The 27,703-nt window shown below is 38.6% G+C and overlaps 1 protein-coding gene across 4 annotated transcripts in view; it reads left to right on the top strand.

The window, feature by feature from the left end:
- Window positions 1-27,703, top strand: part of aatka (apoptosis-associated tyrosine kinase a) — a 63,142-nt gene that overhangs the window by 15,967 nt on the left and 19,472 nt on the right. For 2 of the 4 annotated variants that reach the window (XM_073856940.1, XM_055187581.2), the window contains exons 2-3: window positions 14,800-14,933; window positions 23,778-23,919. In XM_073856940.1, the coding sequence (XP_073713041.1) occupies window positions 14,889-14,933; window positions 23,778-23,919 (187 nt within the window). In that variant the 5' untranslated portion in view covers window positions 14,800-14,888. Of the gene's footprint in view, window positions 1-200; window positions 346-650; window positions 670-14,799; window positions 14,934-23,777; window positions 23,920-27,703 lie in introns of those variants that run through there. The other 2 variants (XM_055187597.2, XM_055187588.2) reach the window with 2 other exon arrangements.

Here is a 27,703-nt window from a genome sequence, read left to right as displayed (position 1 = left end):
CACTTTATCAGTGTGTAAAGGTCACCGCTGTCGTGGGTCTGAATAAGCACATCCATTAACATTTGTTTATACTCTGATTCCAGCTGATACAGGCTTATCCACCGAAGCAAATAGAGTTGGATCTTGTTCTGTAGAGAGGGAGGGAGAGAAAAATGTGCTCCCCATACAAATGACCCAAAGCTGAGACCGTTACATAATGCACCCTGTCTGGAAGAATGCAGACTTGTGCTCCGTGTCCGTCTCTCTCTTATTTGGTGATGGTTTTCCAGTAGTGTTAAGATTGGCATGTCACCAACTCTCCGCACTGCCGTCGGCACCTGGTCACGATGTTGAAAGGGATTGTGGGTATGTGTACATGTGCTTGCATGCTTTTAAAATGTATAATGACAGGGTGAAGAACAGTTCAGCAGGATACGTGCACTGTGTGGAGATAGGCGAAGGGAAGATTATGTGTGCATGACAACTGAAAGGGAGAAAAATGGAGACTGGAAAAGGAACATAGGTGCACCCCCACACACACTTCCTTCCTATAAGGCATCAACACAATTGTGGTCTGATGTTGATAAAATATTAATTCTCATGGAAACGCTTACCTAAGGACAAAGTGATTTCTCATTGATGTCATTGGTTTATAAAGGTCTATGTCTTTTGGAAACATCTTTGCTACTGGTAGGTTTTTCTAAAGATAGTGTTTTAATCACAATTTATAGAAATGCATGATAGCATATGATGCAAGGGGATTATAGATTTTGTAACAGAAGATTGGTTTGGTCATATCATGAGGTATCAACATTTATTTTGGGATAAAAAGCTTATGGATTATGTAGATGTATTATGGAAACAAACAGTCTATATTATTGATGATTTATTGAATGTTTCAAACATTTATTGAAACAAGGCTGCAAAAAAAAAAAAAAAAACGTATTCTGCACGTCCACAAATGTATGTTGTAATAGAGACAAATGATTACCTAAATATGAAGTCTGCTAGACAATGTTTCCGCATTGAAAAACTGCATGGTTGTCTTAAGGATGTTGGTCAGAAGTGCATGGCTAAAGTTTGTTTTCATCGGCAGCTTTTTAGGGTTCATGTAAACGCAGCAAGTGTAAACTTGTACTTTGTGTGGCACATTTTACTGGGAATTGTGTGGCAATGAGACGGGCTGCAAAAATGTATTTCATAATATTTTCAGATGGAGAGACTTAAATTATAGCATGTGAACTGTATATTAAACAGAACGGGGTTTAAGTTAAAGGGGCAATAAGTAGGATTTACCCCCATCTAGTGGTGAAATTGTATTTTGCATTCAAACGAACAGTGCTCTCTAGCGCCTCGCCTTTCCAAACGCGTGTTGCAACTACGGTAGCCGTTATGTAATCACTGATCTCCTTGTCCGTTGCAGCTGGTTTACGTGTTCTGAATAAAAACGCATTGTGGAAACGCGTTGGTAGTCTAGTGCTTTTTGTCCCTCTCTGCTATTATAGTTTATCAGTACGGCGGAACGATATGGATGCCTCCTTGGACTTACCCGTTCAATGTAAGTAAAGAGGAGAAATTCTAAGCTGACAAAGAAAAGTCAGATCACTGGCAGAGGTCTTTTGACACCAATGAGGACATATTCATGAATGAATAATACACATCAAGACATTGATTTTGACTAATAAAACACTTAAAATCCTACTTACAGTCCTTTTAAAGCCACAATATATAAGACTTTTGTTATGAATCATCCATCATCATGGCTTTTCCCTTGTATCCCTTGTAATTGTTGCCTTTTTCCTGACTAAGGTCCAATTCCAAATCTATTTTATACGCCTACGCCTAGTCGCCTACCTCTTAAGCCTCCGCCTTGCTCCTTGAAACAGAGTGAAAAGGTTTAAAATATTCCTGTAAGAAATGGGACACAACTACTACACTGTCATCCCTACTGAAAAATCCAGCATAAGCTGAAGAGAGTTTTTTAGCTGGTCTCCCAGCTTGCTTTTAGCTGGTATTGCTGGTGTAGCAAGCTGGTCTAGCTGTGTTTTGGACACTTTTTAAGCTGGTCTAGCTGGACTTTGTTGGTCAGACTGAAAGACGAGCTGACCCACCAGCTTGACCAGGCTGGGAGGACCATCCTAGACCAGCTACTGCCACCTCAAACCAGCTACCAGCTTATGCTGGTCTTTGCTGGATTTTTCAGTATGGATAGGATATCATACACCCTAAATCAAATTAGACGCAATGTTTATCACATTGCCGCCTTCATCTGCAGTCATATAAGTTTAGTTACAGCCTAAATTAAAAAGTGTCCATGGAAGCTCCAGCACACCACACAGCCCTCTGTTGTCTCCTCCATCTATTCACGTTCCGGTTTTCCGCAGTCTGTTCGCAATCTCTGTAGTGGACTGCCAATCTAAAGCACCAGGAGTTTACCCCGGTGTGCCGCCTCCACAGCAAACTGTTAGCAAACTTTAGCGATATTTTTGTGAACATTTCTTTTAAAACATGACCGTAAATATGAACACAAGATTGAATGTATCATAAAACAAATGATTATTTATCATTAAAAAGTTTATTTATGTAAAAAAAAACTTGAATTATACTCACATGAGGAGTAATGTTGGAAATTATTTACCCCTTCTTTTGAAGTGGGGTCCTGAAAAATCTTCGTTTGAAGGGCTATCTCTTACGCCATCCAAGTTCAGAAATATAACTAAGATGAGACAATGTCACACTGATTCTAAAATAACTTAAAAGAAAGACACACATTTACCTGTTTTATGATGCCTTTTCTGTCGCTACTGCTGCTTCCTGAGTGTACATTTATAATCTTCTGATATTTTATTTTGGTCCGTTTGCTAAACTGAACGCCTTCGCGGCCACGCACGTGCACAACTTAAAGGGGACATGTAACGTTTTTTTGTACTTTTTTTTTCGTTTTTAGCAAAAAATAGCTTGTGGTCAAACATCATTTGGCGGACCCCCTGCAGTTCCGTCCCAGGACCCCCGGTTGAAAACCCATGCAGTAGACTATACGTCACATTTATTTAGAAAATTATTTCACAAAATCCAAGCCGAAGAACAGACATTTAATCTGGATAGGCAAGTTATTTAACTAAACAATAGCAGACAGAAAAGTAATATTATCAGTTATTTAAACAATAAACCATAGAGAACTTACCTGGAAGGTTGAATAGGCTAAATTAACCGAACAAGCCAACTAGCATGACGTTTGCATACTCGTCATTCCACATTACAGAATCCATTGAATTACATAAATACAGAAGCAGCATATGGCGGACTCTCACAGACGGTAATGTTGTCTCTTGCCTCATAAATGTCAAAATGAATTCATACTGACTTACAGGCGCACCTGACTATAAGACGCAGCACCAGCCAAGTTATGAAAAAAAATGCGGCTTATAGACCGAAAAATACGGTAGCAAACAACAAATCTTCTAACTCCATGAGCCTAGAAAGTACCGTAAACAACATGGTGCATATCACCCATATGCACTCAAGGTTATGCAGCGTGTGTTCTTCCACAACCAGGCAGTGCACAACATTTTGCAGTCTTTAAAGATATGTTGGTTCTTTGGGCCATAGATATGTATAAAGGCTAGATGTCTCGCCCGTGCTCCTGGCCATTTGAGTGGAACGTCCGCATTTGGCGGCCATCTTACAACAGGCAGCTCGCTCACTCGTGGCATTGAGTTTTAATGGTGCAGGTACTTTTGGGTGACCATAACTTGCTTAATTTTCTACCGATTTTCAAACGGTTTCGTTTGTTATAAAAGTCAAAGATGTAACTATGACACTGCATATAAATACTAAAAAAATGTATACTATTTTTTTTCATGAAACATGTTAAAACATCCAGAATTATAGCCACGTTAATAACATTTGTAAGAAACCAAACTGTTTGAAAATTGGTAGAACATTTAGCAAGTTTTGGTCATTTAAAAGTACCTGCACCATTAAAACTCAATGCTACGAGTAAGCGAGCTGCCTGTGGTAAGATGGCTGCCAGGTGATGACGTTAGAGACTCAAACACATCTAGCCTTTATACATATCTATAGTTTGGGCGCTATGGGGTTTGCATGAACCAGTGGGTAAAGCTACCGAAGTAGACGTTATGTGGAGGCAGTGTTTAAAAAACGACTACGTCATAAGTAGGTATGTTCCAGCACCTGGCATTTTCTAGGCTTGATGCAATGTTTAATTGTTGATTGTGTTTTTTATATTTTGACTAGGGATGCTCCGATCGATCGGCCGATCATGCTTGCTATGTTTCTCAATGAATTACGGTGAAATGCCGCTACGTCCAAAAGCCAGGGGGCGCTCTCGTGTAGAAACTCAAAATGCGCTGTAGACGAAGAACAATACACACGCAGCTGTGATGACACGCAGCTCCATGAAATGGCTGAAGGATATATTTATATTTCTGTTCTTCAAACCTTTTCAGGTATTTTCATGATAATAAAGAATATATTTAATAATTATGTTTGACGAGTGTTGCTTTTTCAAATGCATGTTATAAATGACTCAAACTAACAGTGATTTTAGATCGATAAGGACTTACTGATTAAAAGCCGTAGTACATGAAATAGCTGTAATAAGATCGGCTGTCCAATTCAGAATAGTGATCTGCAACGTATTATTAGTGGAGATCGGCATTGATCGGAGCATCCCTAATTTTGACCGTAACAAGGAATTTTAAAGATATGCGTTGTTTTTTCTGTCTTACAGTAGCTTTGTATAACTAACGTAGCTAAGTTGCTGCAAAAATGTCTAGCGAGTTTGGATACTTTCCTTAAAGTGACTTCCAGAGATCAGTTAGCGAATGTAAGGTAGCATGCACAGCGTTTACGTCGGTGGCCAGCAGTGTTGGGTGTAACGCGTTACAAAGTAACGCGTTACTGTAATAATATTACTTTTTTCAGTAACTAGTAGTGTAACGCATTACCCGTCTGAAAATGGTAATATTATTACAGTTTTCCCGAGCTAGTTACTTGCGTTACATTCGCCAGTAGCACCTTCATCACACAAAGGCACACAACACAGAGAACTAAAGGGAAGTGGAGGAGGGCGTGAATGGAACAGTGATTGGTCTAAGTTTGGCATGAGGTTTCATTTACCATCACCGATTGGTCGACACCCGGCAGCCGGCAGCAGAGCGGCACACTCAAAGACAGATCGGGAAAATGGAAGCGTCAACAACGGCAAGCTTTTTTTCAGAGGAAGACGGGAGGAGATTCAGTCATTATTTTATTATGTTCAACGGAAGGAAAATAACTTGAAGGTGAAGTGCACACTCTTTAATGTTTCTCCGAACGCTGTGCCCCACGTCCGGTAGCGGGTAAGGAAGCCAGCAGTAATTTTTATGTTGTATTAAAATGTGGTGTATTTACGGTGGGTTTTCTCGCCGTGGAGACCTTGATGAATGTGAGGTTATGCCACGGTCTCCCGGCGCTCATTTCATTGTTTGTTTGTATGTAAACAGGGGTTGCGTGCAGGTTGTTTATCCCATCAATTTTGTATATCAATTTTACCGTAATTGACGAAGGCTGTGTCTTTAGCTTGAGTGATTTTAATGATATTTATTGAATTGATTGTGTATTTATTACTTTGCGGTGTTAAATTGATATATTTATATGTTTGGGTGTTGGATGAATTTGCTGTGCATTGCTGTGTATAGTGGGTGGGTAAATAATGTGCACTAACATCATGGTATCCCCCTGCTAAGAATACAGAACTCTTGGAAGTCTTAATCAGGAAATAATTTATTGTGAACCGTCATTATTTTATCAGCTGTCCATTTAAAGGTGTCCATCTAAAAATAATTGCAACCTGTTGTCATCCCTGTATTTTGAATGAGTAAATTGTTATCAAATTTAATCTAATAAAATTGTAACTTTTTATTGATTTGGGAGTTTTGTGTTTGGATGTTTTCTTGGCCGTGGCTTGCCCAAATAAACATTCTTGCCCAGAAAAAAAATGTAACTAGTAATATAACTAGTAATATAACTAGTTACTTGCTCCAGGGAGTAATAAAGTAAAGTAAGGCATTACTATTTTTGAGAGTAATATGTAATAAGTAATATATTACTTTTTTGAGTAACTAACCCCAACACTGGTGGCCAGCGTATGTTTTCAATTGTTTCCAATGGAAGCGCGGTGCTTTTTCAAAAAAGCCAGCAGCTGGCGGTTTTGTCCATGCTGAGTGCCAAGAGTTTGGGAGCAAAGCTAAGCTCATCAATGTCACTCTCACTCTGCCTTCCAATTACAGTGGAAGAGGGGCGGGACAAATATCACAACAACCAACTAGCGCAACGTTCAACGACTGATAAACAAAACAGAAGTATCTTTGCAATCAAAGCGCTCAGCTAAAAAAAGCTGTCAAGCGCTTACAGTCGGCATACGCCTGCCATTTTCAGCCACGTTTAAATGCTTTGCTGTGCACGGCCCCTAAGTTTTGTCTGCCTGAATTTGCTCTAGATTCCTTTAAAGCTGTAACTCTGCCATGACATTTTTTGAATAGTCTCCATAAATAATGACAGCTGAAAATATGCAGATTTTCAATATAGCAGCTCTTGTGGTATCATTGAAATGTAATGTTGGGTTATGCATTGCTGTCTTACATTAAAGTCATCCTTGTGTAGCATTTGGATTCCCTGATATACAGAGAATGCACGTGGCTTAATTGCAGGTTGTCGGTAGAGGACATTCACACTCTGTGAAGTCAGCACTGTTGTTAGCTGCACCTCTTGCACTGTATTTCATCAGAATGCAGCAGAGGCTTCCACTTGTGTTACGTAACCAGAGCCTTCCCTTCTGCTGTGTGTCTGCTCGTAAGACTCTCCTGTTAAACCCTGAGCTCACTGTGAAGGCAGACATGTGCTCATAGTCTCTGATATCTCAATCTTTTATTCCTCACAGTGGCGGTCCTGAAATGCAGCCTAGAAAAGAGGTATCCATCTTTGACCAGTCTGTGTTTAAATGGCTTTTTAATAAAATGAAACTGGGTAAAATCAGTCGCTTTAGGCTACAAACACACTGCAGCTGTACAGTTGTGTCTACTCTTTTGAACATACACAAAAAGTTCAGTTATTTAAGGGAGCAACCAATGCATTTTCACCCAGGTATAGTGACAATAGATCAAGTCTCTCTTCTATTGGTGCAGTGCAATAAAATCAAAGGAGAAGAACGTGCATGTATTGACTCATTTAGACATTTCAGCCCTGACAAAATCGTACAAAACGTTTTATTAACAGAAACTGTGGTGCATTTAATTCCCTGTTCTGATGACGCAAGAGTTGCAAATCTGCACCAGTTGAAACAAACCAAACACATAGTCATGTGATAAGATCCACATCACTCACTGACCGCACGTCTTTGAACATATTTCCTAAACTGTTTCCTGATTGGTCAGAATCAACGTGCGGGAAATTCCAACAAAACCCCGGAAGTAAACAAAGAGGAAAATACAGCAGACACTATTGAGATGACGCTGCAATTATGTCCGTGGTTTTTATACATAGTTTTTTATACAGTAGGGGTGCAACGGATAACAAAATTTACGGTTCGGATCACATTACGTTTTTTGAGGCACGGATCGGATCATTTTTCGGATCAGCAAAAAAAAGTATGGGAAAAATCTAATAACAAATCAAGAAATTACAAAAATTTATAAAAAAGAACAGAGTTGCACATTAAGTAAGGTCTAAAATCATTAGGTACAGAAATCGAATTAATAGTAACACTGCATTTATTTTATTAATTAAATTATTATATTATAAATTAATTATAATTTTTTAAAGCTTCAGAAGTGATTTTCTCTTTGTCTTGGGTTGTTTGATTAACATTAATGACACAGACTTAAGTAGGTCAATTGAGCTTACTGTCTCTTTAAGACCAAATATGCACAGACTGCATCTCTCTCTCCGTGTGCACTACTGAGTCCCGTTAAACGAGCACACACACAGACAGAGGGCGATTTACAAACGGCGCAGCATAAATAGCCGCCCCACATAAACACGTTAAGTTGTTTTTCATTGCTCTATTAGCCAAATGTATTTTAATACACAACAGTATGAGACACAGAGGCGCAACTCTCTGAAGTTTAAACATCAAGAGTTCTGATCTTTGAAGGATGATGTCTGACTCGAGCTGGACCGGACACACTCAACCGCTTGTGCGTACAGTAAACTGCTCACTTTAGCTCCTTTTTGCAGTTAAACAGTTTAAAATCACTTGAATGTCAACATTTGCAAACCTTTGAAACACTTAGAAATGATAAACTTTCCCTATTTAAATTTGCGTATTAATCCGCGAATCACATGCGAGCCGAACCGTGGGTCGTGATCCGTATGGATCACGGATCAACTGCTATCCGTTACACCACTAGTATACAGCACTCTAGACAAACTGTTCATTTCCAGAATGAAGCGCGGATGTGGCTTGAAAACAACTTTTTAATGCACTACAAACGGCGAAGTCACCATCATGTTTCTACGGGCTCCTCCCGCACCTCCTCACAACTCCAGGTATGTCCGCGATCTGTCATTGTGCTAATATTGCTAAAAGAAATGGTCAACAAACACTTCCTCATCCCATAATGCACAGCGCAGCTGACAACCGCAGCTGGCTTAGTCCAAAAAAATGCGCAGTACTTTTCCAGTTAGGTCTGTTCGATCTCGGATTGCGTTCTCACCACAGACAAACCGTTCTAGAGTTTGTTTGAAAGTGGACCGAGACCACCTCTTCAAGGAAGTCTTGGTCTGCTTGTTTGGTCTGCGATTGCTGCATTCTCACCTGGCCAAACAAACCACACCAGGTGAGCTATCGAACTCTGGTACAATTCAACCTTACTAGATAAGGCAGGTGTGAAAGCACCCTTAGTGTCATTTTGGAATGGTCCAAGACGTTACGTTAACCAGTGTTGCCAAGTCTGCGGTGATCACTTTAACGTTATTGCAGACGGTAACGCAATGTTTTTTTCTCATCAGTGCAAAATACACTCTAAATACTCTGTTGATTTCAAACATAATGCTATGTTTGCTAACATAATATTACAGGTTTTTAAACTATAATTACTAAACATTATAGTTTAAAAGCATCTACAAAAACTTAGTTCTCACCTGTGAAAGGTAAGCCCCTTGTTTAAGTGATGATATATTTTGGAATATAAATCTGTGCAGGGTTTATGAAACAGAGTCGTAGTATCATCGAAAACTGAGTGACTCTGCAACTGGAGCGTTGTAAAATGGCGGACGCGTCTACATATGAAGAGTTTAGTTGCAAAACGAGATAAATCCATTTTTTAACATTTTTGTCAAAACATGTTTATAATATTATGTTATCATGTTAATTTTTGTTTTATGGTGCTACTTAGCTGTATTTTTTAAGTTATGAAGGTTTAAATCAAAACAAACCAACTGCAGTTGCATTGAAATTAATTGGAATGCACAACCAAAAAACAAGATTTCTGAACAATTGAAAAAACGGTGGTTATCTCGTTTTGCAACGAAACTCTTCATATGTGGAACGGTCGAATCACGCATCTATGACCCTGTCCCAAACTTCCTCAGAGTCCACACTTTGATGACATCATGTAGGGCAGACGACCTTAGGGGCCCTTAACACGAGTCCACGAGGGCGCACCAGAGTCGGATTTTCGAGCGTCATGAGAAAAGTCCACATGAAGTGCGCCATTTGGAAAAGTGCCAAAATATTCATATCTATGGTGCCACACAAGCCCTAGCAAGGTGTAGCCAAAACATTTTGATCGCCCCCTGGTGGCTCGTTGCAGTATAGGTCATAGGTCACCCCACCCTCTCCATGTAAACAAATCGTATAATGTGAGCCAAACTTAAAAATCAAATTACATTTCAAATAAAGATTTTCCAACAATGTTTTTTTTTGGAAATTTTATAAAATACAGTTTTATGATATTTTATAAAATACATTCCTTTATCATAAATTCTGTGTAATTAAACCTAAAAAAATAAGGCTACTAACCAACAGCACTACTTTGTATTACTTGATATGTTTTGTTTAATTAAAATGTTACATTTTAGAACAGTTTTTGTCATAAACTTTCTTTGGGGGGGGGGCCGTGAAGGAATGCACCGTACACAAGGGGGCCGCACGCAGAGAAAGTTTGAGAACCACTGCTTTAGCTATTTCTTATCAAATTTATGTATTTTTATCATGTTTTAAGGTGTTAATTTTTCTACAAAATTTGGTTAAAGTTAGTTATTAGATGCTATTAACTTGTGTGACAACTTGAAAACAGGCGGGGCCCAAATTCTGCAGCTCTACCTCATGATCATCATTGTGCAGACTCTGGCTCCAAATGAGTGGGCAAATATAGTAAAAAAATTAAGATGAAAGAGCAAAATGCTTACAGTAGGTCTCCAAGAATAGTTGCTGTATAATAAAAGCAGTGAATGCTGGTTTAATATAAAACTATTGTTTTTTGGAAAGCTTGGGCTAAAAATTGCCAGTGATAGCGTTTAGGGATTTAAGAAAGAGAGAGAATTAAGATGAAAAAACACTGTAGGAGGGATTCCTGTCTGCCATTGGTTGGACAAACAGGGAGTCATCGGTTCACAAAGGTGGATAGATTTTGAACTGATGTTCACACCTCTTAAAATATAGGTGGATTTGTTTTGTTGTGCTCAACTCTCTCAGTTCGCTTTGTGAAACAAGCCTCAGGGGAGCAAAACCGTTTCAGATGCTGTGAATGATTGGATGTGAAGGGGGAACTCGATGCAAGAGAGAGAGAGAGAGAGAGCATCAGGAGTGTGTGTGTGTGTATGTGTGTGTGTGTGTGTGTGTGTGTGTGTGTGTGTGTGTGTGTGTGTGTGTGTGTGTGTGTGTGTGTGTGTCATCATTATGAAATGAGAGATTTCACAAAAACAAAGTGGAATCAAACATGACGGGTCAACCAGTCAAGCCGTTACCATGGAGACACAGGAGTGGGTTGGAGAAATGCTTTGGTAGACGCAACATGTTGCTGACCGTGTCTCTGCGTGTGCTGTTGTGTACACACATGCTCCAGTGATCGGGGTGACATTGGCTTTGTCCCTAAACCCAGTGTCCTGCATACATAGGCAGATTTTTAAGGTTTTTAAGTTGTTCCAGAATGCAGGCAGTGTAGTTATGCTATACAGGATTGTTGAAAAGGAAATCCCAGAATGCATTGAGAAAACCTCAACAAACTCAAACTGAAATTAATAATTTGAGATAACAGACAAATAAATATTTATATATTAAAACATAATGGGGCAGTGCCCCGGACAGGATTTAGATTAATTCGGGACTAAGCCTTAGTTATTTTAGGACATTTAAGTAGATTTTACAAACAAACCGTACAAATAAAATGCACTTATATGTCAGGACAATACTTTTTTTTTTAATTAAGGCAGCTCAAACATGCATTTTAGTCTGAGACTAGGATAAGCCCTGTCCGGGAAACCACCCCATAATCTAATTTTAAGATGCATTGTGTAACTTTTAGAAGGATCGACAGAAATACAATATAATCTACATAACTATATTATTAGTGGTGTATTAAGACTTTACATAGTGAACTGTATTGTTTTGACTACCTTAGAATGAGCCGTTCATATCTACATACACAGCGGGTCTACTTACATGGAAGTCACCATCATGTTGTCTCATCCTGTGGCAGCTACCGTATGTTTTGAAATTAAGGGCGCACTCATACTATCCAAACCAAACCATGCCCCAGCGCGATAGTCCTTCCTCCCTACTCCCCCAGAAGCACGCACTCACACTGTACTTTTATCGATTCGAGCAAGCGTGCCGTCATCATTAGGATGCAACTGTTTTGAACAAAGCAGGAAATAAGGCGCTTTCTTCACATTGGAACCCATTGTAATGTTAAGTGTTTTTTATTTGGAGTCGTTTGGCACGCGATGACACACAGCCCTCTCACATGTCTATCATGTTGCTTAGTTGATCTGACATGTATGCAGCTCTGACATTCACGTAACCCTGCTGTGCAAATCGAAGGTTTTTAAAGGCAGATGAAGGGGAGTGGTCGCACAATTGACGTTTCTCCTTTTGAAACGCGCTCTGGCGCGGTTAGGGATCACACTGCGCCTTTCGCGTCTGAGCCCAAGTGAACTGCGCTCCAGCACACCTCTGCAAGCCGGCCACGGCGCGATTACCAAACCGCACCCAGGTGGGTTACAGAGCGATCACTCTAGTCAAACGAACCAGGGTTTGGGGGTCAAACGCACCCGAGGGCAGTTTGGTTTGGATAGTGTGAGTGCACCCTTAACGGAGGTTGCAATTCACAATCTTACAGCTAGATGCCGCTTAAATCTACACACGGTACCTTTAAAGTCACAATAAAATTTAAATGAAAAACTGTAATTGGTTTTGGAATATTGTGGGTTTTTTTTTACAAATGACTTAATTATTTTTTTATTCATGTACCCTCATAATCTTTAATCAAAAAATGCAAATCTCCTCCCCTCATCGAAACGATCTCTCTTTACTTCTGGTCGTATAGAGCAATGTGTCATAACCTGAAAACCAAGCCCACCGGGGAAAACAATCCATCCGTCTCCATTGACCCTGCACTGCGAGAGGCTGCCTCCCTGTCATTTCTGGTCCACAACAAAAAAACAGAACAATGCCCAAAATCTGCTGTGTGACAGGGTGCACAGCAAAGACAAAAAAACTGAAATACATTTTTATAAGCTGTCGACCCCAAAAAAAACAGAGTTTAAAGACAGAAAAGTGGATACAGGCAACTTTTCATAGTACTACTATTATTAGAAGTACCCCCAATGGAGGGAAACGTAATCGGCAATCCACTTTTGTTGCCTTAAAAGCTGGGTTTTATGACTAGGTAGCTTATAAAAACTGATTTCTGGGTTTTTTAGATTGTTAGCTGTACACCCTGTCACACAGCAGCCCCTAGGCATTATTCTGTTTCTGCTACAAGCCAGAAATGACAAGGAGGCAGCCTCTCGCAATACAAAGTCAATGGAGATGGATGGATTGTTTTCCCCGGTGGGCGTGGCTTACAGAAGATTGGATTGTTTTCATCCCAGTGGGCGTGGTTTTCAAAATAGAATAAATGCGCTCTGTCTCTATGGTATGGCAGGTGGGCGGGGTCCAGGAAAAAATTGCAGCGATTAGCAATCACAACATGACCCAACTTCAAACGATCCAACCATTTTTCGATGGACAAATTAAAGTGCAGCCCTACCTTTACAATTTCAGAAGCCGTTTCACTCAGACAATCGCTACTTATGTTTCATGGTGACTTTAAAGGTGCATTGTGTAAATTTTAGCGGCATCTAGTGGTGAGGTTGTGAATTGCAACCAACCGCTCAGTCCACTGCCCAACCCTTGCTTTTGAAACGCATAGAGAAGATACAATAGCCACCACCGGACAAACATTTCATCGTCGAAGACAACTTGGTAAAAAGGTTTGTCCGTTAAGGGCTTCTGTAGAAAGATGGCGGCACAAAATGGAGACTTCCATGTAAGGGGACCTTCTGTGTACGTAGATAAAAACGTCTCATTCTAAGGTAATAAAAACATAACGGTTCATTATAAAAGGTCTTTATACACCCCTGATAATATAGTTTTGTGTATTATTTTGCATTTCTTTCAAGAGATCCTTCTAAAAATTACACACTGCACCTTTAAAGTCTGATGTAAATAAAAATATTGATATTTGTGTGTACTACAGGATGCATTTTATGCTATTAGTATTGTATAATAATCTTAGCAACATGCTTACACAAACTCTTTGTAAATCATTTATGAACATTAACTATAGTTTTATTACAAATATACCAAAAACTTGGTTATTACATTTATACTTTAATAAAGTCATGGTTAGTTTTCATAAGGGATCAGTTGTGCATCTCTTAGCCCTGTTAGGATGATGTACAGGGGTAGTCAAAATCTCTTTTTTTATTTCATTTTAGTTTCTTATAGACATCATGGTGGCTCGCTGGCTGTGCGAGTTTCCTGTGTTTACGTTTTATCCAAAGCAAATTTTAGTGAACTCAAGCTATACATTTTTGTTTATCAGTCCCTGGGAATCAAACCCACAACTTTTTGCGTTGCGAATGCAATGCTCCAATAAGGAGAAGCCATTTTATTTTATGTAACACTTGACTAACAACATAAAGTAGTTACTTTCAACTCTACTGTGCTTGCACACAAACTGCATTTTATATACTATCGAAATTTTATGGACTCCTTTTACGTTAGTGGAGTTTTTTTGTCATATCGATTTTTAAAGACTTCAGGTCAAACTTTTAACATATATATGTTTGATGAAACGAGCCACATCTTCTCACTTTTCAGATTCATTAGCATACAACCAATCAAGCTGCAGAGCTCATTAGCATAGACACATAGTGCTCAGAATTTATACAGCGCATTTACTCCAATTTACTTCTAATGCCCATATCTGTCTCTTACTTCATTAACTGGTAAAACTGCAATTTCATCATGAATAACAAGCCTCCAAAGCTCATTGTTGTGTGTTTTTAACCCTACGCTGTATTTCATCTTGCAGACTGTGTCTCAGTTGTTTACAACAAGAAAAGCAGATTTTGTTTCATACAGGTAGTTTGTTGTTGTTATGGTCCCTCTTGGGCAAGTGATGTGGGTGCAAGTGACCTGTATGATCATTTTTGCTTTTGTTTTTGAAGCCCCCACAGACATAAAGTAAACATTTCACATCTTACTACAGCGATGTCTCGTGGTTGAGGTCCAGCAGCAGAATTTGATACTGAGTTTTTACATTGCAGGTGGCTCACCGCTGAACGAACTGTCATGGCCTTCCTCTCTGGCGGTGGTGGCCGTCTCTTTCTCGGGTCTGTTCACATTTGTCTTCATCATGCTGGCCTGCCTGTGCTGCAAGAAAGGTGATATCAGCTTCAAGGTGAGAGCTCAGTCCTCATTAGTCAATTCATCCATCAGAACGAGTCTCCGACTGAAAGGAGGATGAGAAATTAATCTCTTCTTCTGCCCCTCATCATTTCTCACATCACTCACTTTACAGTGTTTTAACCACAACCTGTTATCGCTGTCGTTTGATGTCACCTTGTTTCTTTCCCCAGGTGCGTTTCATGTCATTCAGCGTTAATTTGTCCATTTAGTCATGTATGCACGTAGTTACGGTCTTGCAAGGAAATGGCAAAACGTTCGCTTTAGAGGATTCTGTCAAGCCGTTGTTATCTTTGGACGCCTTTGACAGCTGTAGCTTTGTACGTGTTGGGTTGTGTTTTATTGAGAATTCCTCACGTTTTAATGTGTTTAGTTAAAGGTGGGGTGCACGATTTTTGAAAAACACTTTGGAAAATGGAGTCGGGCCGACTACCAAAACACACTTGTAGCCAATCAGAAGTAAAGTGCGTGTCTACTAACCGAAATCGTTGCCTGGGTTGCATATGTGTGGGGCGGGTCTATCAAAGAGGGTCCAGATTGTATTGGGGTAGGTGAGCGTATGTATAGGTGATTTCAAATATCAACATTGGTTTTCAGAGATCATGCACCCCGCCTTTAAAGATCTGTGAAATAGCTTGACAAGTAAAGTTTATGTCTGTGTGACTATATTTCCTATTGAAATAACATGTTTGTAGTGTCGTGTGTAGAAGCACTTGATTCTTTTTATAAGATTGTCCATTTTAAAGGATGATAGGAATGATTTTCAACACAATAATTCATACTTATTTTATGAGGTGGCTAATTCATATTAATTTGTATAAACACATTTGTACATTTTGTATGATTTGCTTTCGTTCGTGACGTTGGGATTAGGGGTGGGGTTTCATTATTGTTTTTTATAATAATCGTACATTTTTGTACGATTTGCTACGTATGATTTTGTACGAATTAGCCAACTCCTGTGAGATTATGCTGTGATTTTGCATTATACAATCATATCTGTCAACATCGGGATTTAAAAATAAGGGAAATTTCCCAAACCATACCCAATCCCAGCTACTGCTGCCTGGTTTACCGGGGGTGAATGTAGCAAACATAACAAATATGCCCATTTGGATTTCTTTTTATGAAGATTAAAAAATATGGGAAAATATTTAAACAGGATGATTGCAGGATAGAGGGAGGGATGGCAGGTGTTTACAATACATTAGCTTTAATGGCTTTAATGCCAATATACGTCCATCGAAAGTCGGAGACTTTAAGGTTTTTGGTTGATTCTCACGAAATCCAGATTTAGAATCAGAATTTTTAAAAAGCCCCTGAAGCCAATTTTTTTACATAAAAGATTTCTTATGAACTTACTATGATCATTATTTTTTTAGAGAATTTAAAGAATATTTCCTATAGAATTATTAAAATTTTTTTAGATGATCATTATCAAAAATGATCAATACAGCAAGCAACATGATATTACATTAAATATATGCATTTACAAACTCATGTTTTGGTAATGAGAACTAAAAAGTTATCTAGGTACTATGACAAACAAAATTTCAACTTGTAGCCATCTTGAGTGTCACAATCAATTATGTCAATTCCAACTAATTCTGTTTTTGAAAATGTTAGTTCCTTGAGGGCTTAAACAATGATTGAAAATTGTTGCGGAGGATGAGAAATGGTCACATTTATATTCCTTATTATTGTCTCTACATTTACCAATGGTCACCAAATACCACACGTTTCTTCACTGTAAATGTTTATAGTATAACATGCACTGAAGCTTTTTATTTTTAGATTTTTTAATTATAAATATTTCCTTGTCAAAGACCCCAAATCCAGTCATGGACACATTGCTGTAATGACAATGTGGAAAAAACAACAAAATTGGTTTGTATGATGTCATTTGAAATCATGTGCAAAATAGTACATGAAGAGATGTCTGTAACTGTATGCTTATTATTTTAATAGAATTTACTTTAATTATCAAAATGTTTCATGACACCTCATAAATCTAATTTCATGAGAATCACCCTTTTGCATTATGTAGGAAGATCACAAAAATATTCTCCATTATTTCCCACATTTATTTCCCACATTCACATGTTAACAGTTACTGTAAGTAATAAATCAAGAAGTCTCTTAACTCTTTCATCGCCATTGATGAGTTCAGTGTTCGAATTATGTCAAAGATTATGTGGGGTCTCCTAGCTAAGCCCCCCCCATCATTATAGGGTAGTCGTGATTTGTCAAAGTAAGATGTGATCCTGGATCAACACTTTTTTTGGTCCCGAATCAACGTTTCAATTACCTTTAACTCAAACCCTGCCATTTTTTAACCATCAAATTAGTGTAAAAAATTAGTTTGAGAACAATATTTTAAAAGCCCCTAACCCAATCCTAAATCTAAAAATCTGTCAATTCCTCCAGAAAACAGTGTGAGGCGCACTTGAGAGTTTACATTCATTTCAGACAGAAAACTTTTGGATTCGTTTATTGTAAAATTGGTACAAATAATGGACAGTATTGCTTTGTAGCATTGTAGTATTTAAATTTTTATAAAAACCAGGGGAACCCCATAATATATATATTTTTTTTGTGCTTTATAGGGGGTCCGTCAATGCTTATAGGTGGTCCGGGAAAAAAGCTGGCACTAGCTGGCTTCTTTTCTAAAAAGCACTGGCAGGGAAAGAGTTAAAATAAATGCACTGCATTAGATGGTTGGTGAATTTAACAGTATTTCTTTATACCGAATGGCAAAGTGAGCGCAGCACGAGTGACACACGGGTCCTGCTTCAGCTCAGCTGGTCAAAATAGGTTTTGCTCAGCAAGAACAAGAATTAAAGCGAACACTGGATGTTTGACAAAAGATATGAGCAGATGGGGACAGATGGATAAGTGGTTTCAGATTTAGTTTTGGTGGACATGGGTGAGGATTAACATATCAGAAAAAGGGGAGCAGAGACATCAGCAGAGTGGCACATCATAAAGCACTGCCGGTCAGTTAATATAGAGTAGTTCCTGTACAGGATCAGCTGCTCAGAGCAATCATGTGAGGAGGTGTATGATTTGTCTGTGTCTCCAGCACTGAGCTGTTTGTGTCAGACTGTAAAGGTGGTGGCGCAGATAATGACCATGACATTTGGTATTCTGTGTCTATCAAATGCATACCAGCTTGTGGTAAGTCTGTCCATGGTTGTTTAAGCATTGACAGACAAAAACAAGCTGCCCACCAGTGACCAGGAAAGGTAGACAAAACATTTCTACCATGATGCTGGAAAACATTATAAGTCTCCTCCTGCCTGATCCTATTATTAAGTACAACAACATCTACAGAAGTCGCACACACACAGGTCTGGGTCAGGCCATAATATCTCATCAACATCACACATTATGCTTACTCTTACCAGGCAGCGTGGGAAAAATGCCTTTGTGTGCCTTATATAATCCTGGGTAGACTTAACATCTCCACAGGCGTCCAGCATTGCTTCCAGGAGGTTTTGGGGTATGTTTTTCCAACAGATTCCAAATGATTGCAAAAAAAAGAATGGTGAACACGGTGTTGTCTTTGAACCAGGTCAGCACGATGGAAACACCTGCTCCGATAGCTTGTGCCGCTGATCTGCCGTCTCCTCGGGTCCAAAGGAATGTGCCTGACCCAAAATGACCCAAATCACTTTTTACCCGAACTAGAAGTGCATAACATTTTCATTTTTAAAAGAAAGACCCGTCCCAAGACAAACTTAAGAAAATTAGACCCGAGTCCGTTCTGACCCACCGTCAGTTTTTTTAACCCGACTGAAGCCGATTGTAAACGCCACTGCCTTCCAACCAATTTGGCCAGCTGCTCCAATTATTTTCATTTGTTTTCTGATAAAGACACCAAGGTAATTGCTAAAAAATGCACTCAAAATTGATTGACAGGTCTGGCTCAATGAAAATGACCCTACCACCAGCCACACGATGTCGCAAGTGCTCTTGGAAAACAGATGGGGGTTGGAAAAGGACTTGATGCACACACACGAGATAATTTGGGTCGACTTGGGTACATTTGGCAAACACACATTCATTTTAAATTACCCGAGACCCGATGCTGCTAATATTATACCCGACTAGGATGAGATTGGCTGAAATTCGGGACTTGGGGCAGAAGTTACGGAAAGGGGGGGGGGGTGGATCATCCAATGATAGTTTAATTTATTTATTTTATTTAATAATAAAATATATTAATATGATTGGTTCAGTTTGAAATTCATTATAAGTATATATGCATATAAATAAATTTATATAGTACGTAAAGAAGTATTTTATACTTCATACAATAATAGTTACTGTAGATCATCCAATAATAGTTTTATTTATTTTATTTCATAATAAAAGATCATGAATTTCAAACTGAAGTTACTGAACCAATCATATTTTATTAATATAAGTACATATGCATATACGTTTATATAATACGTATAGAAGTCTTATTTTGAACACAGATCGCCCTTGACCAATCTGACTCCTTCACGCGACTGACTGTCACTGCCTGCACTTTCGCTTTCTTAATCTACTCTATAAAACAAAAAGGGGATAAAAAGGTCCTATTGTTTTTGTGAATATAGATGAATTAGATAAATGAATAAAAACAATACAACTTTAAATTCACACTTGAGCTATAGCCTACCGAGGTTGTGGAGGCTTGATGTCAGCATATTTTGCGGAGGTTTTAACTGCTGCCAGCACTCCCGTGCCTTGTCAGTGCATGTCAAAACTTCCCCAGGGCCCTAAAAACCCCTTAGACCCCAGAGGGTTAATGTGCGCCTACAGTATAAATAAAAAAAACAAAATATATATATATATATATATATATATATATATATAAACAAGATGCTGCAGCCAATGAGCAGCCGGCAGGATGACTCAACCTCCTCGCTCATGTTTTATCAGACAATAACTACTCAAGATTTTGCTTCAGTATAATTTCCAGGACAATTAAAGCAGAATTCGGGATTCGGGAAAGCAGCTTAGATTTCGGGACTGTCCTGAATTTTTTGTGACGTCTGGTCACCCTATACCCAACCTGTCTCCGAGGCACACATGAAGCTTTTAGACCCAAACCTGCTCGGGTCGCACTTTTAGATATAAGTGGACCCATAAAGACCTCTATTGTATTGTATGGGCAGAGTTTGGCATGACAGTCGAGGACACAACGATTGTTGATGGCTGCGCATATGGCGACCTTGCCCGCTGGCCAGGAACCTATTGTTGTCTTCCAACATCAGCATAGGGCTTATTCGCAAACACCGGAAGTAGCTAACCGCGGCCATCTTGTTGACATGACATCTGTCCTGCCCCTAGCCGCACCTAGATTTGAGTTGAGGGGAGCAGTAGCCTAATAGCTTCATCTCGTCGGTATCAAGAGAAGATAAGCTTGATTATTGTGGAACCATATCAAATAGACCCAATAGCCTTAAGTAAAGATCCGTCCTTATTGCCAGCCGTAACTTATCCGGATATTTATAACTATATCGTTCATACAGTATCCGCATTCATCATACAAGCACTGAAGGGCAGTTCACATTATAACGATAACTATAACGATAACTATATCATCGTCCACCAAACAATACGTTTATGCTAATTCGCTCACGGCACTCGTGCAAATCACTTGCCTTTAATATTGCTTTTAATAAAAACTTTTGCCAATGTCCTCAACACGCTGCATTTCGCGTAACTCTAAACAGTGAATCTAATAGTTTGTGTAATCTCTTACCTTTTGACATAACAGTTAGTTAATGTAATAGATTAAAAAGCATTACGTAGTGAATTTTCAAAGCAACTGCAGGTAATCTTGTGTTATAGACCTCATCAATGAGCTTCACTGTCATTTTAAGTGCTCGTGCACTTGAAGTTCAAATAGATTTTAATGCTATCAATGGTTTATCCTTCATCAGGTGGGAAAAATCACTCAGAAAGTGATCCCAATGATGTCGTTCATTGTATCTGTATCGTTATAGTTTTGGTGTGAGCTCCGCTATTCTCTTTAATATAAAACGATTTTCAAAACTATATTTTTTATAGTTATCGTTATAATGTGAACGGCATTTAATTCCCTACCTAGTATCAATGCCAGACCTATTATTATGTTCATATAGTTATTAATTAATAACTGTCTCAATTTATGGCAGCTTATTTGAAAGAGCAGTTTATAAAGCTAACCATATGTGATCAAATGATGGGGACAGACTTTGCTGTTGGGAGTCTCTCCTTCGCTGGTTCAATTCCTCTGACGTAGATCGAATAACTCCTATTGTTAGTATCCATTGTTCCAAAGCACATGGTCCTATTTATTGACCCTTTAATTCTGAATGGTGTGTTAACAATTTTGAGTCTTAAGGGGATCGCACACCGGCCGCGCAGCTCAGCGCAGCGCCGCGCCGTTCTAAAAAAAAATCGAACACATTGTTTTCTATAAGTGTACGCACACCGGCGCCGACAGGGGGCACCTGTCCGCGCCGCCCAGCTGTGACTCAGGAAGTTGTTCAAATCCCTGTCGCGCCACAGAGCGCCACTCACATAGTTTAACATTAAATAACATCATATGTGTCCCACATCATTAATGATTAACATTGGCTGCTAACGTATATTTTACATTTTGAAGTAGACGCTATCTGACGAAGCTCGCGCTATTTAATGTGCACTTCCGGTTTACAATACCTCCGAGTTCTCCTAGGCGCGACGCGACGCGGCCTGCGCGGCCGGTGTGCGATCCCCTTTAGTGTGTGCACCTGGAGAAAGTTTAGCTTAAGTTTAGCTTGTGTTAACTAGACTGTATTGAGAGCATGTGTTCGCTGAATGAACTTATAGTGCAATAAATTATTTGTTTGGCCATTTTTGAGTTAGTTTTAATGGAATGGGGTTTGAATCTGAAGCATGTTCAGAAACTGATGAATATTGTTTATCATTATGGGTTTGTGTGTGTGTTTGGGAATGACATAAGGGTATCGTTTTTGTGTTTTAGCAAACAATTTTTTTTTTTTTTTTTTCATTCAAAGCTCTTGACATAGCACCCATGATGTCGCCATCAAACTTTGCTTATAATCAACCTTGTGAATTACTTTGCACCCTCAGGTGGCAATAAGTGATATTACATCAATCTTCCTCTGGCCAATCCACTGCTGTGATGCTCAGTTTGAGTTCAGCTTTAAAGATTTTATCAATTAAAATTGGATGATGATGATGTCATTACACATGCAAGTACTTTCAGCCTTTCTGTTGGAGTAGCATTTAAAATTATAACATGGATAACTTGGAGAAAAGTCAGCATTTCTGTTTGACTTATCTTTCTTTAACCGTTATTATGTTTGACATAACAGTCAAAGAAAAATATGTGTAAGTGTAATCATTAGTCTAGTACAGGGCTTACCAAATCTTACCCTGGAGGTCCGGAGCACTACAGAGATTAGGTCCAACCCTAATCAAACGTATCCACGTGTGATTTTCTAGTGATCATGAAGACCTTGATCAGCTTGCACAGATGGGCTTGATCAGGGTTGGAGCTAAACTCTGCAGTGCTCCGGCCCTCCAGGGTAAGATTTGGAAAAGGGGGTTCTAGTGTAGTCTAGACAAATTCAAGTTATTTTTTTAACAGAACCATGAGAAATATAAGCTGAGCATAAGTCCTTTTTATGGAGATTATTCAGATGCTCTTTAATCCTTCCCTCAGCAAATTTACTTCCGAAAACAATAGTGATTATACAAAAAGATGTTTTGTACTTCAAATAGGAGAGATTTCAATACTTTTATGAAGCAGATGCATTTTTATTTAACTCGTGGGCTTTCAAAAAGCACACTTGCTGCTGCAGACTTAAATAAATAATTAAAATGGTCTTAAAGTTGATATGTATAGTGAAAGTTTACTGTCATTTTCACCCACGTTTTTATGTGTATTTGATTTGTTTTGAGTTTCTTAGTTTTTTACGTGACTGTAATTGAAAGTGTGCTTTTATTATTTTTATGGTTTCATATTGAAAGTCTGGAACAAAGAGTAAAGACACAAACAGAACCACAAATACTCTTATAAAAACAAAACATTTTTAGTATACCACCAATTGAATACTATAATACTGGTAACACTTTACAATAAGGTTGTATTTGCTAATAATTAGTTAATGCATTAACTAACATGAACTATCAATGAACAATACTTCTACGGCATATATTAATCTTAGTTCAAGTTAGATTCGGCATTTACTAATACATCATAAAATCAAGCAGTGTAACTATTAACGTTATATAATTAATGCACCATGAACTAACATGAATAACTGCACTGGCATTAACTAACATTAATAAAATAAAAACTATATTGTTAATTGTTTGTTAATGCATTTACTAATGTTTTAAAGTGTTACCATAAACTACAAAAGAGATCCACAAAATTACTCAAGAGATAACCATTGATAGCCTTTATATACAAACATATACTATAGTGACAAAATATGTTTTTGTGTGTGTGTGTTTGTGTTAAGCAGTATATGAAGAGTTTCGTTGCAAAACAAGATAACCACCGTTTTTTTTTATTGTTCAGAAATCTCGTTTTTTGTTCGTGCATTCCAATTAATTTCAATTCAACTGCAGTTGGTTTGTTTTGATTTAAACCTTCATAACTTAAAAAATACAGCTAAGTAGCACCATAAAACAAAATAATAACATGATAACATAATAATAAACATGTTTTGACAAAAATGTTAAAAAATGGATTTATCTTGTTTTGCAACGAAACTCTTCATATAGCTTTGAAGCAATGTGTTCAAACTGTGTTATTGATTTTTCATCTTTCGGTTGATTGTAGGAGTTTGAGAATACAGACGGGGAGGAGTGCCAAGCTGATCTTTCTACTTTAGCCTCGCCCAATTCACAGAATGAGCCTGAGGTTTACATCCTGCCCCTTACTGAGGTCTCACACCATGTGTCCAAACAACCCAACAAATCATGTAAGAATTTCCCCCTCTTTTTCATTTTATATACCGCTATAAAAGATAATACAATACAAGTATTTATTTCCTATTTAATTTGTTTCTATACATATATCTTATATACACACACATCCTTTTTATTTGTTTGATGATGAATTTTATTATTAGGTCACTTGCAATGATTAATAGGATTGTAGTTTAAAACACTTTCGTAAATAAATGAGGGGTGCACTTCTGGAGCAGACGTAGGAGAATGCATTGCTCATAGGATCTCAACATGACCGCCGCAATGAGTGAGCAACCCAAGCTTTGAATACATTAGGATCTTTGTTAAATTACAAAAATAACTTGCAATACAATATACAATATAACTTCAATTATACACAAATGAATATTGAATGAACACATACCGGTGTTTATAACTATACAATTTATTGAAGCCACATAGCTGGTTTTATTTATCAGTAATGATTAAACAATAATGTTGCTTGTGGTACCACACCACACTGGTGGTATCTGTCAATTAAATTCTTAATGGCCTCGTGACAGGAAGGCTAAAGAAGAGAACGGTGCCCTGTGTCTGATGTAAACGAATGGTTTTGAAAAAGAGCATTGGGCTTGTTTGAGTAGAGCAGACAGTGGGCTGAAGATGAAGCCATCTGTAAATGCAGTACACACATCAGTCAGTTGCATAATGTGCTGTGAATCTAACCCAGAGGATCGCTCGCATGATGGACGCATGTGAACGTCTGCAGATAGCAGGAGAATAAATGTTATTATACCACGGGCCTTTTGAAGGCTATATTCTGATTGGCTGAGAAATGTTCCTTGGGTTTTGTTAATTATTTTTCTGTAAACCACACACTTAATCTGTCAAATGGCTTAAAAATAGGCACCAGAGTAATGTTTGTGGTAACCTTTGAATATTTTGAAAATAATGCACACATGGGCGTTTCACATGGTTACAGAGGTGAAGCGGAGTTGGTCTTGGCCTTGCTCGTGCACCCAAAATCCTGTTCCTTTTGTGGATACGGCTCTTCATGGCAAGCCCCGGTGAAGATAAACATATTTGCACTAAATGCACAAAACGCTTCAACTACACGAGAACACGTGTAGCTTAGTAGCGATTTTGCCGCTTGCCGCGCACTGTGTGAAACGCCCATAACTCCGCTTCGTGTCATGCCGCATTAACACCTTGGTGTGCATTATTTTCTATAATTCAATGGCCTGTCATCAATTATTCCTTACTTAATGCACATGAGAGTTCAGATGAAACGCTGTATTTTACAGTAATAATAAAAGATAGCTGAAATGATCTTTTAACCCAGCAGGGCTTTCTAGAATGTTTTGTTGTATTATTTATCATGTCTTTATTCATTTGATATAAAATTATTTATATATACACTCCCCTAGAGGATTATTAGGAACACCTAATTTCTCATTAATGCAATTATCTAATCAACCAATCACATGGCAGTTGCTTCAATGCATTTAGGGGTGTGGTCTTGGTCAAGACAATCTCCTGAACTCCAAACTGAATGTCAGAATGGGGAAAAAAGGTGATTTAAGGAATTTTGAGCGTGGCATGGTTGTTGGTGCCAGACGGGTCAGTCTGATCTGCTCAGTTACTGGGATTTTCAGAGGAGAATTGGCCGACTGATTCAAGCTGATAGGAGAGCAATTTTGACTGAAATAACCACTCGTTACAACCGAGGTATGCAGCAAAGCATTTGTGAAGCCACAACACGCACAGCCTTGAGGCGGATGGGCTACAACAGAAGAAGACCCCACCGGGTACCACTTATCTCCACTACAAATAAGAAAAAGAGGCTATAATTTGCACGAGCTCACCAAAATTGGACCGTTGAAGACTGGAAAAATGTTGCCTGGTCTGATGAGTCTCGATTTCTGTCAGAATTTGGCGTAAACAGAATGAGAACATGGATCCATCATGCCTTGTTACCACTGTGCAGGCTGGTGGTGGAGGTGTAATGGTGTGGGGGATGTTTTCTTGGCACACTTTAGGCCCCTTAGTGCCAATTGGGCATCATTTAAATGCCACGGCCTACCTGAGCATTGTTTCTGACCATGTCAATCCCTTTATGACCACCATGTACCCATCTTCTGATGGCTTCTTCCAACAGGATAATGCACCATGTCATAAAGCTTGAATCATTTCAAATTGGTTTTTTGAACATGACAATGAGTTAATTGTACTAAAATGGCCCCCACAGTCACCAGATCTCAACCCAATAGAGCATCTTTGGGATGTGGTGGAACGGGAGCTTCATGCCCTGGATGTGCATCCCACAAATCTCCATCAACTGCAAGATGTTATCCTATCAATATTGGTCAACATTTCTAAGGAGAATGCTTTCGGCACCTTGTTGAATCAATGCCACGAAGAATTAAGTCAGTTCTGAAGGCGAAAGGGGGTCAAACACAGTATTAGTACGGTGTTCCTAATAATCCTTTAGGTGAGTGTATTTCATTTTATAAATATATAATATGAATATTTTTGATGAAGCTTAGCAACCACCAGCTGCACAGCAACAAGCTATTACCACTGAGCATATAAGCAAAACTATTAAAAACATGTATGTTAATTGAATTAATACATTTAAAATATACAGTAAGCCTAAATATAAGTTAAAAATTATTTGAAAGTAAACGAAAATGTTGCTTTATTAAATGTTGCCAAATAAACTGAAATAAGTTTGATGCACTTAAATTATTTCCTGGAAAAAACTAAAACTACTACTAAAATAAACATAAATTATTAGTTTAAAAACCTAATGAATAAAAAACTGATTAAAAGACTCATAACAAAACAAAAACTTAAACTAAGTAACATGAAAACTAAAAATATAAGCTTATTTAAAATATTAATACAACTGAAATTAACCCTACGCTCTTTGACACCATGGCACATCACATGAGCAAGCACCAAACTTTCTTTCAAAAATACTAACATTGATATGCATATAGGGGCGGTTTCCCGGACCAGGATTAGCTTAATCCAGGACTAGGCCTTAGTTTAATTAGGACATATAACTAGTTTTAAACAACATGCCTTACTAAAAACATTACCTGTGTGCATCTTGAAGTAAAAAAAACGGCCCTGATGTATTTTAAGATCTGTAAGTAAAAGTTGTTTTCAGTTTGGAGAGCTCTTAAAAGTGTTTAAGTCTAGGACTAGTCTAATCCCTGTCCGGGAAACCACCCCATAGTGTTATTTTCAAACACAATAGTGGCTCTCAGTGTGGCAGATCTGGAGATGGATGAAGCCGTGCAAGTCATAATTTTCTCCTTCCTGACTCACACACGGCTGTCTGTGTACAGTGTGTGCTGCATCAGGGGGAGGTGGCGGGATGCTGGATTGAAACACAGGCAGGGATTGGACAAGAGCGTTTTAGGAGGCAACCAATAGTATCTGGTCCGTCGGTCGCCCGTGGTTACGGCCGTGTGATTGGTCCAGGTGTTGCAGAGTGAGAGGGTAGCAGTGAATCCCTTGAGAAGGGCTCGGTCATGGTCAAGCTGAATCCTGCTTCCTCTCCGTCCTCCCACTCTTTCCTCTTCTTCATCCCCATGCTGTGCTGGTCAGACTGCATATCGTATTAATGCAAAGAACCGGAAATTAACACATTGTGAAAGGCACCGTTTTTCTTTTCACAAACTATTCATTTGCAGATGAATAGTTTGACTGCATGTGAACCGATGTGACAGAGGCTTCAACATCTGGATTACATTTATGCATTTGGCAGTGATAGATTTTTCAGTATGTGCATTTCATAGTAAACTC

The sequence above is a fragment of the Misgurnus anguillicaudatus genome, chromosome 19, assembly GCF_027580225.2.
Source record: "Misgurnus anguillicaudatus chromosome 19, ASM2758022v2, whole genome shotgun sequence".
NCBI classification, from domain to species: Eukaryota; Metazoa; Chordata; class Actinopteri; order Cypriniformes; family Cobitidae; genus Misgurnus; species Misgurnus anguillicaudatus.
This window is presented reverse-complemented; position numbering and strand designations above follow the sequence as displayed.